Source organism: Antedon mediterranea, chromosome 3, assembly GCF_964355755.1.
Source record: "Antedon mediterranea chromosome 3, ecAntMedi1.1, whole genome shotgun sequence".
NCBI classification, from domain to species: domain Eukaryota; kingdom Metazoa; phylum Echinodermata; class Crinoidea; order Comatulida; family Antedonidae; genus Antedon; species Antedon mediterranea.
Window position 1 is genome coordinate 17,075,589 of NC_092672.1, and position 13,977 is coordinate 17,089,565.

Consider the following 13,977-nt stretch of genomic DNA (forward strand, 5'->3'; position numbering starts at 1 on the left):
TATATTGCAACTACAGTAGAATTCTGCGTGTTCAGCGACGAGGACATTAAACATTTGTCGAATTCATTCGGCACCAACGCTAAATTAAAATTACATGATGGAATACGCCGAATGTATGTGAAAGTCAACGACGACGTACCGCTCATAGTAAGCGTCGAAAAATCCAGATCCGAATATAATACGGTGGTGGTGGCCGATGATGAAGAAGAGGTTTCATCTGCTAAACGACCATGTAGATGATTTTTGGTTTTTTTTTAAAATAAATTAGTAGTAGTAGTAGTAGTAGTAGTAGTAATTGCACAGAAAATGGATTGAACTTCTGTATACATAATTTCATGTATACTTTTTACGTAACAGTATAGCCATTAAAATATTTTTTTCACTCCTAATTTAAAACCGACGGTTTTCCGACGGCATTTTTGTGCGACTTGTTTTATATATTTTTTTTTACTTACTTACATTAATTTATTGAATATTGTTGTGTGTTATGATATGGACTTTGTTCTGAAATAAAACGTGAATTGATTGAATTCGATTTTATAAATTATAGATATAGGGTGCAATACTTTGTTGTCACTGAATCATGGGCATTAGTTTTGTTTACATTGTATTTTATATAGGTAAAGTAAAAATCAATAAAAGTATTACGCAATTAACAAATCTTCTCTCATTTGTTTCTAAATAGAAAGTCCGTTACTATAAACTCGAATAAACTTTGTGTTATGAAAAACTCATATTCAAGACCTCCCTCTCAAGGACAGTGCCCATTTATTGTTAAAGCATTCAACATGTGATAGTACGCATAGCGTTCAGTCGATAATGTTTTAGAAAAATAAAAGCTTTACATCGACGCCAATGACAGCGCGCGTCAATATTTAAACATTCAGTTTACAACAAAGAGAGAACTGAAGAGGCATAACATGTCGTGCATTCGTCGCATGTTGTATAATGATGAGTAAATCAATTAAAATCTTTTTTTTTACTTCGGTAAGAAGTCAAAGCATTTGATTGTTTAACTTTTCAATGGGTATTCGTTCGATGTACATAATACATTGGGACATTAAAAATTTATGAAAAACTCATCTTCAAGACTTTCTTCACCAAGGGCAGTACACGTTTATACTCTCTAAGCTTTCCAAAAATATGTAACTTGCTTTATATTTCTTTCAAGGCAATTAAGATATGACCCGATTTCAACAAATCACTTCCGAATTCAATAGATTACTTTCGAATTCAATAGATTATCAACAATTAGAAAACAGCCTTTGATTACTTCGACCTCAATGACAGTGTGCATCAATGTTTAAGCATTCAGTTTACACACACACAAGAGAGAACATACATCCTGTTATACAAAATATGTTTATAATCTTCTAGATCTTTCCTTATACTTCTCACTCAATATTATCAATTCATTATCCCTTTATCAATTCATTATCCCTTTATCGACAACATCGCGTTACAGAACATCACGCCGTCTTCTATAATAAAAGAATATTATACCCGTTTAAAAAAAAACAGTATATTGTCTGTCACGATATAATAATAATAGTCATATTATCTGTCAATAGAGGGCGCAATACTTATTTTCTTCGTTATCAGGACTACAATATTAGTACTATACGCCGTTTAATTCAGTATCCCTTTATCGAGAACAAACACGCCGTCTTCTACGTTTAGTATAACTTCGAATACACTTTTAATTCTGTATACTGTTTAGTTTACAAAATACACACTTTATTATCAATTTATTATTTCTTTATTGAGAACATCGTGTTAGAGAAAAACACGCCATCATTTATATTAAAAGCATACATACCCGTCTAGATTACCAAATGCACTTTATTGTTATCGAATAGATCGTACTATAGATTATGTTAATTTCTTTTATTATTGATTAATGATTGTTAGCAAGAAACAAAAAAAACAAAAATAAAAACAAAAAACAGCACAGATTTTATAAGATAGAATTATTGTATTCATCAACATCACATGTATCTAAATGATCAACTAACTGAACATGTTCTATGATATTAAACTCTTTCAGAAAACGAGGACATTGTAATAATTCATCCAAATTACCGTCTTCTACAGCTGCATAATCATCATCATCACAAACTAATTCAAGAACATCGGGAGTATTAGAAGAAGGTAAGTAAGATTGTTGAAGTGACGCATACGTCTCTTGATATTGACCAATTATTTCATCAAGTCTGTTATTGTGTTTAGTCAATTCAATTCGCATGTCTTTCCCAAATCTGTTGCCAAACTAAGAACAGCAGTATCGATTTCTTTTTTTCGTTTCTCTTTTTCCATCCGCTCAAGTTCAGAAATAAGGCAATGATTCTTGAAAACTTTGTTTTCAGATACTTTCAATTGTTGTTTCAACTGCACAACGTGTGCTTCTCTTTGTTCAGAGTACTTTTGCCAGCGAGTGTTCATAACAATTATCTCTTTTAATTGCCTACATAAATCTGTATTTTCACGACTTAAATTTCGAACCTGTTCTTGCAACGTTTTACATTCATCTTCGAACTTTGATTCTGAATGTAAAATTCTAGCGTGAGCAAAACACATATTTCTTTCCTGTACCCATACCTTCTCTCTTTGCGCATATGCTTTTAGTTCATTTGTTATCTTCTTTTTCTCTTCAACAAACTGTTCAGTATTTGATTTTAATGTTCTTATTTCGGAGCTCAACGTGTCACGAACAGCGTCATCATTGTTACGCTGTGAAAAATAATCTCGTAGCTGACATTTTAACTTACTAATTACTACATCTTTCTCGTCGTCTGAGGATCTCATTTTAGTTAAAACAACAATGAGTTCGTTCTCTTTCCGTTTCAACTGTACACACAGCTTACTAACTTCTTTCTCAAGAACAGAAATGGTTTCTTTTGCTTCGGCAACCTGAACATTAAAAAAAAATAATAATAAATCACACACTCACACCACTATGATAATTTTAACGAATTCATGACAAATATTCTCACACTTAGTTTCGTCTTACCTCTTCGGAGCTAAACTTCTCGTCAAGAAATCTTTTATATCGTATAGCGTCATTCAACAAGCTTATTAAAATCGGTTTATCGTGACCAGGCTCGAATATTTCATGTTCTTTCAAATCAACTGATGAGTCCAAGTTGTGTTTGTGTAAGCGCCATTGTAGATGTTCAATACATAATTTATAGTTTTTTACCGTCTTCTCTAAGTGGTTCAACGATTTATCACGGTCTTTCAACAACTGTTCTAGAAGGTGTATACATTTTACACTTTTCTTCAACGAAGCGTTTTCGTCCTGTAACAAATCATCTGACTTAGGCATAACCTTCTCTGCGGTCGTTTTCACCAGATCATTGGATGAAATCATTCTGCACCTACACTCGTGTTTGACTTGCTTATGAATGAAGGAGAATACATTCAGTTGTTTCTATATTACAAGTTGTATGTCGAGTAAAAATTCATATCAAATCTACCGAAGAAAATACCGGCGCAAGAGAAATTAAATTAATCTATAACGGTATATTTGATCGATTAAATTGTTGCTATCTTTTATTTCCGACAATAGAACTTCGAACCAGGCGTTGACATTAGAGCAACTTTCCAGAAAATCAGCATTTTGATGACACCATTCTATGAACAGTACCTCTTTATCGATAACAATGTTGTCAAAGAAACGTTCTATATTCTCTCTATCCGGAGCCATCAAACATAGATCATGTTCGATCTGAGAAGGATGCTCGTGAATACATCCGTTGCATCCGTTTCTAATCATCGTATTCAAAATATCAGAGAATTGTTTAAAATATATCGATTTCAGATTTTCCACAACAGTGTTCATTTCTTTTGCGATCGAATCCTCCATCGTGTGTGGTGAATCTGAATTTACAAATTGCTATAATATATACTCTTCGGGCCACACACACACACACACACACACCCGCTCGCGCACACAGACAGAAATGAATAAAATAGTGCATACAGGCGCGATGGAATGTTATGAAAGACGATTGGCCACGTATGAGTTTTGGATTGCGGGACACGTGATATCGCCTACATCGTTAGCAATGTCGGGCTTCTTTTATACGGGGCAAGACGACCGGGTAGAATGTTACCGTTGTCACGGTAAACTTTCGAGATGGAACGCCGGAGCAGATGCCGATACAGAGCACAAGAAACACTTCCCGTTGTGCAAACTGATGTCATGTGGTAACAGCAGTCCTTTAATCGGCAGTAAAACACATTTGGTCGACTCAAACTCGCATATGGTCAGATTGTCGACTTTTAAAAACTGGCCATTTGGACACATCGTATCGGCGTGCACTTTAGCAAAGTCTGGATTTTATTACAGGTCATGCTGTGACGTAGTCGAATGCTTCTCTTGCAACGGTTTACTTGAGCGATGGAAAAGAGGAGTGAATGTCGACGAAGAGCATAGAAAACATTTTCCGTTGTGTAAGTTCATGTTATCCACCGCGGCCACCGTGGCGACCCCCACCACCACCACCACCAATAGGCAACGGGCAATGCATCCACAATACGCTCTTTTGAATGTTCGAAAAATGACGTTTACTACAGTATGGGCTACCGATCATACGCCGAACGGAATAGCCGAGGCCGGATTCTTTGCAATCAATCGGAGCCAGGCAATGTGTTTCCATTGCGGCGGTGGACTGAAAGACTGGCAATTAGACGATAATCCTTGGATCGAGCATGCAAAGTGGTTTCCGTTCTGCAATTGGTTGAGAATCGAAAAAGGTTTTCCTTTCATCGAGACGGCTCTTATTTCGTCAAAAAGTCCGTTTGATATTGCAATGCGCTCTGAAATCGTTGTGAAAGTTTTAGAAATGGGTTTTGACATGCAACATGTATCGACTACTGTAAACGATCACGTGAAGAGAACCGGTGGAAACTTTACGTCTAGCCTTGAGCTTCTGAACGCTGTCACGATTCCAGTGAACGATAAACCAACAGTGGTAGAAGAGGAAGAAGTGGAGGAAGAAGAAGATTTGCAATCTGTTGTGCGCGATTTACGCGAAAAAAAAACATGTAAGATATGCATGGACGCTGACGTTTGTGTTCTTTTCATTCCATGTTCGCATTTGGTCGCCTGCTGGTCGTGTTCAAACAGTTTGCTGTTGTGTCCGATTTGTCGAGGTAAAATAGATAAACGTCAGAAAGCCATTCTCTCTTAATCATTCGATTGACGCACACGACGGCAATGCACGGTCAAAAAAAGATTTTATCGTTTGGCAAATTGGATAATACAATCGATCCGTTGGTGACTGTGAACAGCCGAGGTTCTTTTGGCGTTGTCCATTCGATAGAGTCTGGTTTAGTTGAAAAATTACATTGTGGCAATCAGAATAGCAGCGATGCACGAGTACGTTTAACATTCAACAAGGAAACTTTCATTTTAGCTTACGCAAACTACTTTGACAGATTGAAACGGTACACGCCGCAGATATGTCAGGCAGTCGTCGATTCAGGAGTGACTCAATGTCTGCGCATGACAAACGAAGGTTTTGACTTGTTTACAATACGGATGACAATGCAAATGTTGCCGTGCGTGCTTACACTTTATCGACATGTTGGCGAGGGGCTTGCTTTTCTGGACAAGATAGGAGTCGCACATAACGACATAACCATCAGGAATGTGACGTACAACAGACGGCAGGGCCGATTCAAGTTTATTGATTTTGGTTCGGCCGAAGTACATCGTCGAAAAATGATCGAATTTGAATCGAGCAAAAAGGTCGGCTTATTTGGAGGTGTTGGATGCGTTCACGGAGAATCGATAGCCTCCGCGTACATACCATCGGACATGCCGATCTACACAATGGACGTTGACACTGGATTCGGAGGAGTGCGCAGCGTAGAAAGACTAGTGTCCATAGGGTATCGAGATATCAGTCACGTGATGACAGACAGAGTGGTGAAACTGCTGAATAGTGAATCGGACGTGTTTTCTGCCGCAATGACCGTGGTGACGGCCACAATGTACAACGAATGCCAACAATTTGATGAGGTGCAATACACAGACATGAAAAGACTTGGAGACACTGGGCAAAAGTCGAAGATATTACACACTCTTGTCGGCCTCTGCAGACAATTTGTGAAGATAAGAGGTGGTATGACAAAATTCGAAACGGCTTACTGGTACACGTACGTAAACTCTGACATGAACATATGTAAGGCTCTGGAATGCCAGCCGTCCGATGAACTGCCTATACTGGATCGATATCGAAGTGTTCTCGGTGAACGTTTTATCGATCGGCTTGTTGAAAATTTAAATCCAATACCGGAGAACAGAAAGTCGTTTCTAGTGTTGAAGAACGACGTTCAATCACAGCGCACCAACATCGAATCTATGGACATGTTATCGGTGAAGATGGTTGCGCAGAATGTCGTTCATTTGTTTTACAGAGACTTTCAAACGCTAGTTGGAGATGTGGTGTTTCAAGAAAGTGGCGCAAACATAACAGTTGATCATATGAACCTGTTGATTGACAACGCAGACGGCACGTTAGCGGTCGTGTTTGTTCGATCAGCATTGAATCTGTATCGAAAACCTTCGTCATCGTCGTCGTCGTCATCGTCGTCGTCGGTAGAGTTTAGAGTTTACAACGACAGAGAACGTCGATTCTTGGTGTCATTGTTTCCAACGCATCGACAAACGACAGACGGTCATTTAGTTGTCGAGATTGAAAAGGATTCGTCAATCATTCTTCCTCTTGGAGTGAAGCAGCAAACGGTCACCGATAGGGTTTTCAAAGAGATGTTAGGAAACAAAATAAAATCGATACACACGCCTATACGAGAAAACTCATGGTGCACGTCCAAGTCGAATCTACGTGTAAAACAGCTGCCATCAATTTCTTCCTAGTGAACGTGGTGTCGTCGCAGAACATTGCTCATCGATACGCGTACGACAAACGTGAAAAGACACATTCCATACACATGCGAGGAACCAAATTACAAGACGACATGGTAGAATTTCAATCGCCGTTATGTCGAGGATCCACCGCCTTGTCGTTTGTATCCACCGGCTCGACAAACATTACGACGAGAGGAAATTTCAACGTACGAACAAAAACGTCATTGAATTATCAATTTCATCAGACACTGTTATGGGGAAAGTTCAAGAGCGTTCCGATGCACACGTCTACAAATAACCTGAATCACGCGGGAAGAATTTATGGAATTCGAGACAATCCATCGGTTGTTGTGGAACGCCTCAAGTTGAACGAATCTCAGTCGGTGGACAGTAACGATCGTTTCCCATCCATCAAGTTTACAATCTCAAACGATCGCAAGGACGGAGGAGACGGACGCAATCGAAAGTTTCAACTGTTTTCACCGTCACTCCGTTGCAACACGCAATTTCAAACGGTCGATTCACTCAAACGTACCGGCCGCATATTTCTCGATACAATTCTAAGACACATCAACGATTTCGATTCAGTTGACTGTCGACTGTCTATGGAACATGAACTGCAGTACGGTAAACCGTTGACTGATCAGAAACTGTTGTAAATCAATGTAGCATTCCATTACATGTGCCGTAAACGATCTGGCAGCAAACGAAAACGCTATCAATTGAAATGACTCAAGCCGTTGTTGTTGTTGTTGGTGGTGGTGGTGGTGGTGGTGGTGGTGGTGGAAAATGTGTCATGAACGACGTATTCATTATACAACTCGGATCATCGCTACTCTACAAGAGAAGAATGCAAAAACAAAATAAAAACAAAAAAATCATATGATGATATTTATGATGAAGTAGAAAAAAAAAATTAGGAAAAAAAATGAACTTGGAAGCATGTATTCAGATGCCAGTGCATGACCTGTATCGTGTATTGGAACAACTTCACCAAAAAACTGACGTAAACAAACAATTAGTTTGTAGAGTAGAAGAGATTTTAGCAGAATACAAACACGAAAAACATTTACTTTCAACATTTACGAAAATGTGTATAAGAAATAAATAATAAATGTTTATGTAATACAGTGTTTTTTTGTTTGTTTGTTGTTGTGTGTATTATGGAATTGTTAAAGACAGTGTGTGTGTTGAGACTCGGACTTCCATCACCTGCCGTGCACGTTTCTTGGTCGAAACTTTTGACTGTAGACGATGATGACAAAAAAACTGAACGTTTATGGATGGCTAGATTAGACGATTTTACACAATTTATGGATCTATTTCGTACGCTAGACTCGATGCACGATTGGCGAATGTTCGTTGGATCGTACACTATAGACACTGTTGCAACGTTTCAATGGTACTTTGATGGTAAACGTTACGGTTCGGACAATCCTTACTTTGAGCTTCTCATGAGAATATTCCGACACTTGTGTTTATCGTACAATCAGGGCTCGCAAGCGTCTGATTGTGCGCGCATTCTGGAGACGTGTCTCGATCAATTGTACGTAGGAGGTGATATACAAACGGGTAATCGGCCGAAATTTCTTAAAGCTCGAGTCAACGAACCGATTCGATGGTTAAACGCTGACTTTCTTACAGCCGTTTTCTCGTTGCAAACGATGAACGACATGTTTGTAGATCTTGCCAATCGATCTCGAGACTTGGTTTTTCTTGGTCAAGAGAATGAGGAGGAGGAGGAGGAGGAGGATGACGGTAACCGGACTGTATTAGATTTCGAATTGGCCGACACTGACGTTCGAGCGTTCATTTCAGACGTGTCGTTGAATAGGCGCAATCCGTTACGAAATTGGTATCAGTATCGTCAGTACATCGATACAGTATTCTCGCAGTTTGTATGTCCGTTACGATTACTCACAGAAGTGAATGATCGCAGTACGGCGTTCACGTCAAGTGCCGACATATTTCAACCGAGTGTATGGAAACGATTAGGTGCCATTGGAATCACGTTGCCTCCGTGCGTAACCGAATCAACCGTGTTACACGAACCGGACAGAGCAAGCACCGAGAGTGTGTTTTCTCTATTTTTGGGCCGGCACAACGAATGTGATGATAGTGATGATTTGTGTATTGACGAGAACAAAATCAAACGAGACAGACTTAGACGTTGTCTGCGTACCGGCGATGAAGTCGTGAACCCACCATCGTTTATTGGCCGACGTAGACTGTTGGACAATGTTACACTCGGTGTAGAAGACATGGACGCAAGTTACTCGTGTAATTGCAATGTATTGTGAGAATAAAAAACCACAAAGAAAAAAAAACAAACAAGTTGTTTATTTATTATTGAATTTTATTTATTTTTTTTTCAAGCGCAGAAAGCATGTGCCCGTTTACAAAGGGCATCGTGACAGCGTACAATAAACAGTATTCTTTTATCTTCTTCTTGCACGCTGCTAAAAACGTGCTCGTTCTTTCTAACCTGACGTTCTTCTTGGCTCGTTGTGCATACAACTTTAGCGCAACAGTCCACATTTGTTGTCTGCTGCTGCTGCTCATATGTTTTCGCGCGAGAGAGATGCAATGGAACGTTTGCAATCATAGCGTACATCTTATCCATTCGTTCTTGTATACTTATGATATTGTTGTTGTAAGAAGAAGAAACGAGAACGCCCAGCACGGAATCTGTATCAATGCGACAACGTTTTCTTAGACCTCTTAGTAAATCGGTTGCGTCCACTGTCGAATTGCAACAGGCAGCAGCCAACGGATGATACGCCACTCCGTTATGTCGGATGTAGTAGGGCACTTGTCGATACAGTCCAAAGGCGATGCACATTTGCTTGTACGCGGCAGAGCTAGTCTCTTTCTTGGACACTCTACGCATCATTAGCTCGTCTACTTGCTGCGAGTCTTTCAGTTTAAAGACAAGTGTTTGCATGATGTCGATGCACGTATCTATGGCCGCGTTGCAATCGCGTTCCTTCAGAGCAGTTTCAACAAAGTTTTTATCCAGTTCTGTAAGTAATGGTTCAACGTCACATTTTAAGGTGAACATGCCAGTGGTGCTGATGTTCCCGTCGGCGTGCAAACACGCGTACCTTTTCTTCTTGTTGGTCAATAACAATCGACAGAGTGTCTCTCTGTGTACAAATTTCTGCCAGCTATCACCGCCGCCGCCGCCGCCGCCGCCTATAACCTGCGCAAATCTTTCTTCCAAACGTTTTCTGCTGCTGCAACAATCATCAGCTAGTTTCACAAACAATGAATCCGTGTCTCCGTACAGAACGCGAGCTCCGTTATCTTCGGCGCATTTCTTTAGACGACAAAGTTGCTGTCTGCATTTCGAGGTCACGTAGTTGTACAGTTGAACACTGCCGGTAATTACTAGACACCCTATGCATTCGTTGGCGGCTCGTTTGTAGGCAGTCGCGTGCTGCGGATGAGCATCTCGCCCCAACACCAGTCTCTTCATGATAGACGGCAAAAGACCTTCGCGTACGTTCCGATCGACAAAAGAACCGTCCTCACACATTGTTGAATAGTCTACATTCTTGTCTACTATAAAGCGTGGATAGTAGGATTTGAAATCGTACACTTCTACGTGTTCGTGAATATCGGGTACAGTTTCCAGTACAAGACCACCTTTAACGTCTCGCGTCGATTTTCTACGACGAGTGTTTGGGAAAACAGTTTGTCGACGTATAGCCTCGCGGCAAAGCAGGGATGAGAGCACCTGCGTTCTCGATGCGTTCGGGAACACTCCGACGAGTCTAGACACGTTCATCAGTGTATCAATCAATTTTTTCGATTCTACCTGTTTGCAATATTCTGGCAAAAGAGACGCGTCGTCTTGCATGGCCCCGTCCGATACGCTGGCCATCAACTCGAAACAGGATCGTCTACCAACGTACTCGTACAGGGAGTTTGGATCACAACATAACGTGCGCGCATCGTTCGTGGTGTCTAGACAAATGGGCATGCTATCGATCGGCACGTTCAATGTCTTACATCGTGCTCGTATGCTCGCTCTCACCCATTCTCCGTGATAGACGAGCACGTCAACTGAATCGAAAGATTTTATGATTCCAAGCAGTATGCTTCGTTCATTGTCGTCTGTTGTTGCTGCTTGTACAACACTCGTACCGTCGTAAGACAGTGCCGCAATGATTCGTCCGTATACGTTCAATCTAATGATCAAGTAGAGAACGGACAGTTTTACAGGATGTATTTTTTCGCATTCAAAGTGCACTTGCTCATCATAGTGTACGTTCGAAACGAATCCATGCTCATTCAACGAGTATCGATGCCATGCACATCCGTGTACACCGACTGCACACTGAGCGTCCAGATCGTCGTCGACAGATGGAAGATTGCCGAAAGCGTTTATCATTCTCTTTCTGTTGTTTGATACAACTTTTCTGTATTTTCGATTCGATGCTACGTATTTGTCACCTCTGCTCATTACACAGTCACCGCACACGTCATCTTCAACGTATTCGACGAATTCAACATTGCTTGTCTGCAGCGACAAACGTCGTCCGATCGGGTCTGTACAACGAATTGTCAGTTTTTTCTGGCAGTATTTCACTCGTGTAAAGTAGGCATGCATGTTTTAGTGCACGGGACGTAGAAAGAGTTTCTTACAAAGACCGTGCTGGGTTGCGGCCACCTGATTGCTTTTAATTGTTCCGTTGGCAAGAGTCAACATGGACATTAAATCGTGTTTTGTTGAATACGAATGAAACACTTTACAGAGTGACTGAATAAACTTATACTGACGGTCCAGGGTCGAATACGTAATGGATACGTCACAGCCTCTCGGCAACGATTGAGGCTGCACGACAATTGTTTCGTCTACTTGACAAGCTTGTATGAAAAAGAGTTTAGGTTTTCCGTTCAACGTTTCACATTTTTCGAAACAGTCGACGATTTCAGTGACATTGACAGTACCGTGAGTGAGAATGCACACGGCAATGCAATCTAGTCTAGAGTGATCGTATTCACTTAGACGTGTGAGCAACGTCTTCGTTTCTATGGACGTCAGATTGTGATTAACAGACAGTTGGAAGCCGAGATAATTGAAGACATTTTCAAGCGCTGCACAATCATCATCATCATCATCATCATCATCATAATTGTTGATGATTACTGTGAAACCGCGCGGATTTGAAGTCATCTTGTACTCGTTCAATCCGCCATCATGGATAGAATCGATAAATGCATTGTACGCAAAACTACCTCGTGTTTCGATGTCGATCAACAATCGTTCACGAGCGTTCGTGTTAGATAAAATTGCATCCATCTTCTTGGTCGAATACACGCCTTTCTGTACCAATTTCTCCATTACTTCTCTAATGCTGTTTATGTTACGAATAAAATAGAGACGATTTTGACGCAATTTTTTCTTGTCTGATCTGTTCATTTTATTTAGTAATTTAACCACAAGTCGTCAGAGTGCAATCTGAACGTCAATCATTATTAGTGTGCCTTTTTATGTGAATTATGGAATTATGTTTGCGCTCAGTTTGAAATCGCCACACGTTCCAACAAAGGCGCATTTGATAGCTTCCGATTTCAGCGGTACGTCGAGAACGATCACTAGCACTGCATCATTTCATCAAAGCCAACAGGATACGTATGAATTCGAACTTTGGTTTCGAACGTGCTCGCCTAAAGAGATTCGACGAATTGCCATCGCGTTAGAGCTTCGAGACGGTAGGCATAACTTTGGCGCACGTGTGTACAATTTCTGTGAAAACCAACGGTTGTACGATGACGGAGTTTCCATTGTTTTGACAGTGATAGAAGCGGAACGACGCCATCGCACTCGTCTTGTTGTCGACGAAGATCAACTACTCGCTTCACGTTCGGACATGGTGAAAACACAGACTTGTATGTTTCCGTTATGGAAAATGACTGCGCTGTGTTGTAACGAAAAAGAACGAGACGATTTCTTCCAGTACAACAAGTTTCTGGACAACAAGCTGGCAATCGATTCGACAGTTTCTCCGAGTAGTAATAGAGAGCACAGACTGTTGCGATTGATACGCTTGATTCCATCGTTGATGCTTGTGCGCCGGGACGTTCGTCTTTTGTTAAGCGTTGGAATACTGTTGGATGCAGCCGAATACAGTGGATTTTGCGAAACGTTCCAGAGATGGCGTCCGTGCGTGGACGTTTCAAACGATGAATACAATGTCGGTCTGTACGATCCGCAACAAAACCTAGTGTTCACGGGCGATAATCACCGACAGCGCGTGGGCGTAGAAGGAATCGTTCTTTGGAAGACAAGAGAATGCGTACTATGGAACGGAAAAGCAGTGCCGCCTGAAATCAAGGAAGCGTGCACGAGAGAAGCTTCCACGATGTTTCCACTGTCCATACCTCCGTTTGTCAAGTTCCATGAATGCATCGTGGACGATGTGCATTACTTTGACGTATTTTCTTACAGTGACGTTTGTGTACGACGAGCCGCGTCCTCCTTGACAACGATGGGAACAATCAGAACGGTGAACCGTTGATATTCATCAGAGAGATTCTTGGCAATTATTTTGTGATTGATTTCGGTGGTTAGTTTGTTTTTGTTTAAGTTGAACAATTGCAACTGTCGAATCATTTGACACAGCGAACCGGTCACTCCATTTTCGACGACAATGGTGACAAATTTGTGGCAATTTAGATTGTATTCATTTGTCAGTTGCTTTTTGAGTTTATTATCGAGGAAATTGAACGTTTCTTCGACCAACAGGCGGAACCAGAAAGCAACGCCGTAGTAACTTGACAGTCCGTTGATTGTACGTTCGTTCCTCAATTCGGTTATGGGCACGTTCACAACGCTGGCGTACATTTCGACCAACTGCTCGATGGGCGATGGATCCTCTTGCAAATCTCGAACGTGTGCATCGGTTTCAAGTCGATTTTGAAGTTCGTCTCGTTCGTCGCTAACACTTTCCAGTTGACTTTTCAACTGTCGGTTGACGTTCGATAGCCTCGCGTTCTCATCGCTGGTCAATCTAAAACTGTTAATCAGCTTAGCGTACCTCTCACTCAACTCTGTAAATCGTGAATCTGTTAAAGTAGTATCATTATCATTA

General features: G+C 40.8%; 2 protein-coding genes across 2 annotated transcripts; one reads left to right on the forward strand and one right to left on the reverse strand.

The window, feature by feature from the left end:
• The first annotated feature begins 3,989 nt into the window (after positions 1 to 3,989).
• On the forward strand, positions 3,990 to 5,195 carry LOC140044082 (baculoviral IAP repeat-containing protein 8-like). The gene has a single exon (XM_072088562.1). The coding sequence runs from the start codon at positions 3,990 to 3,992 to the stop codon at positions 5,193 to 5,195; it is 1,206 nt and encodes a 401-aa protein (XP_071944663.1).
• Positions 5,196 to 11,495: 6,300 nt separating this feature from the next.
• Positions 11,496 to 12,227, reverse strand: LOC140044083 (caspase-7-like). Its single transcript, XM_072088563.1, has one exon. It carries the CDS (start codon positions 12,225 to 12,227, stop codon positions 11,496 to 11,498), a length of 732 nt encoding a protein of 243 aa, XP_071944664.1.
• Positions 12,228 to 13,977: the final 1,750 nt, after the last annotated feature.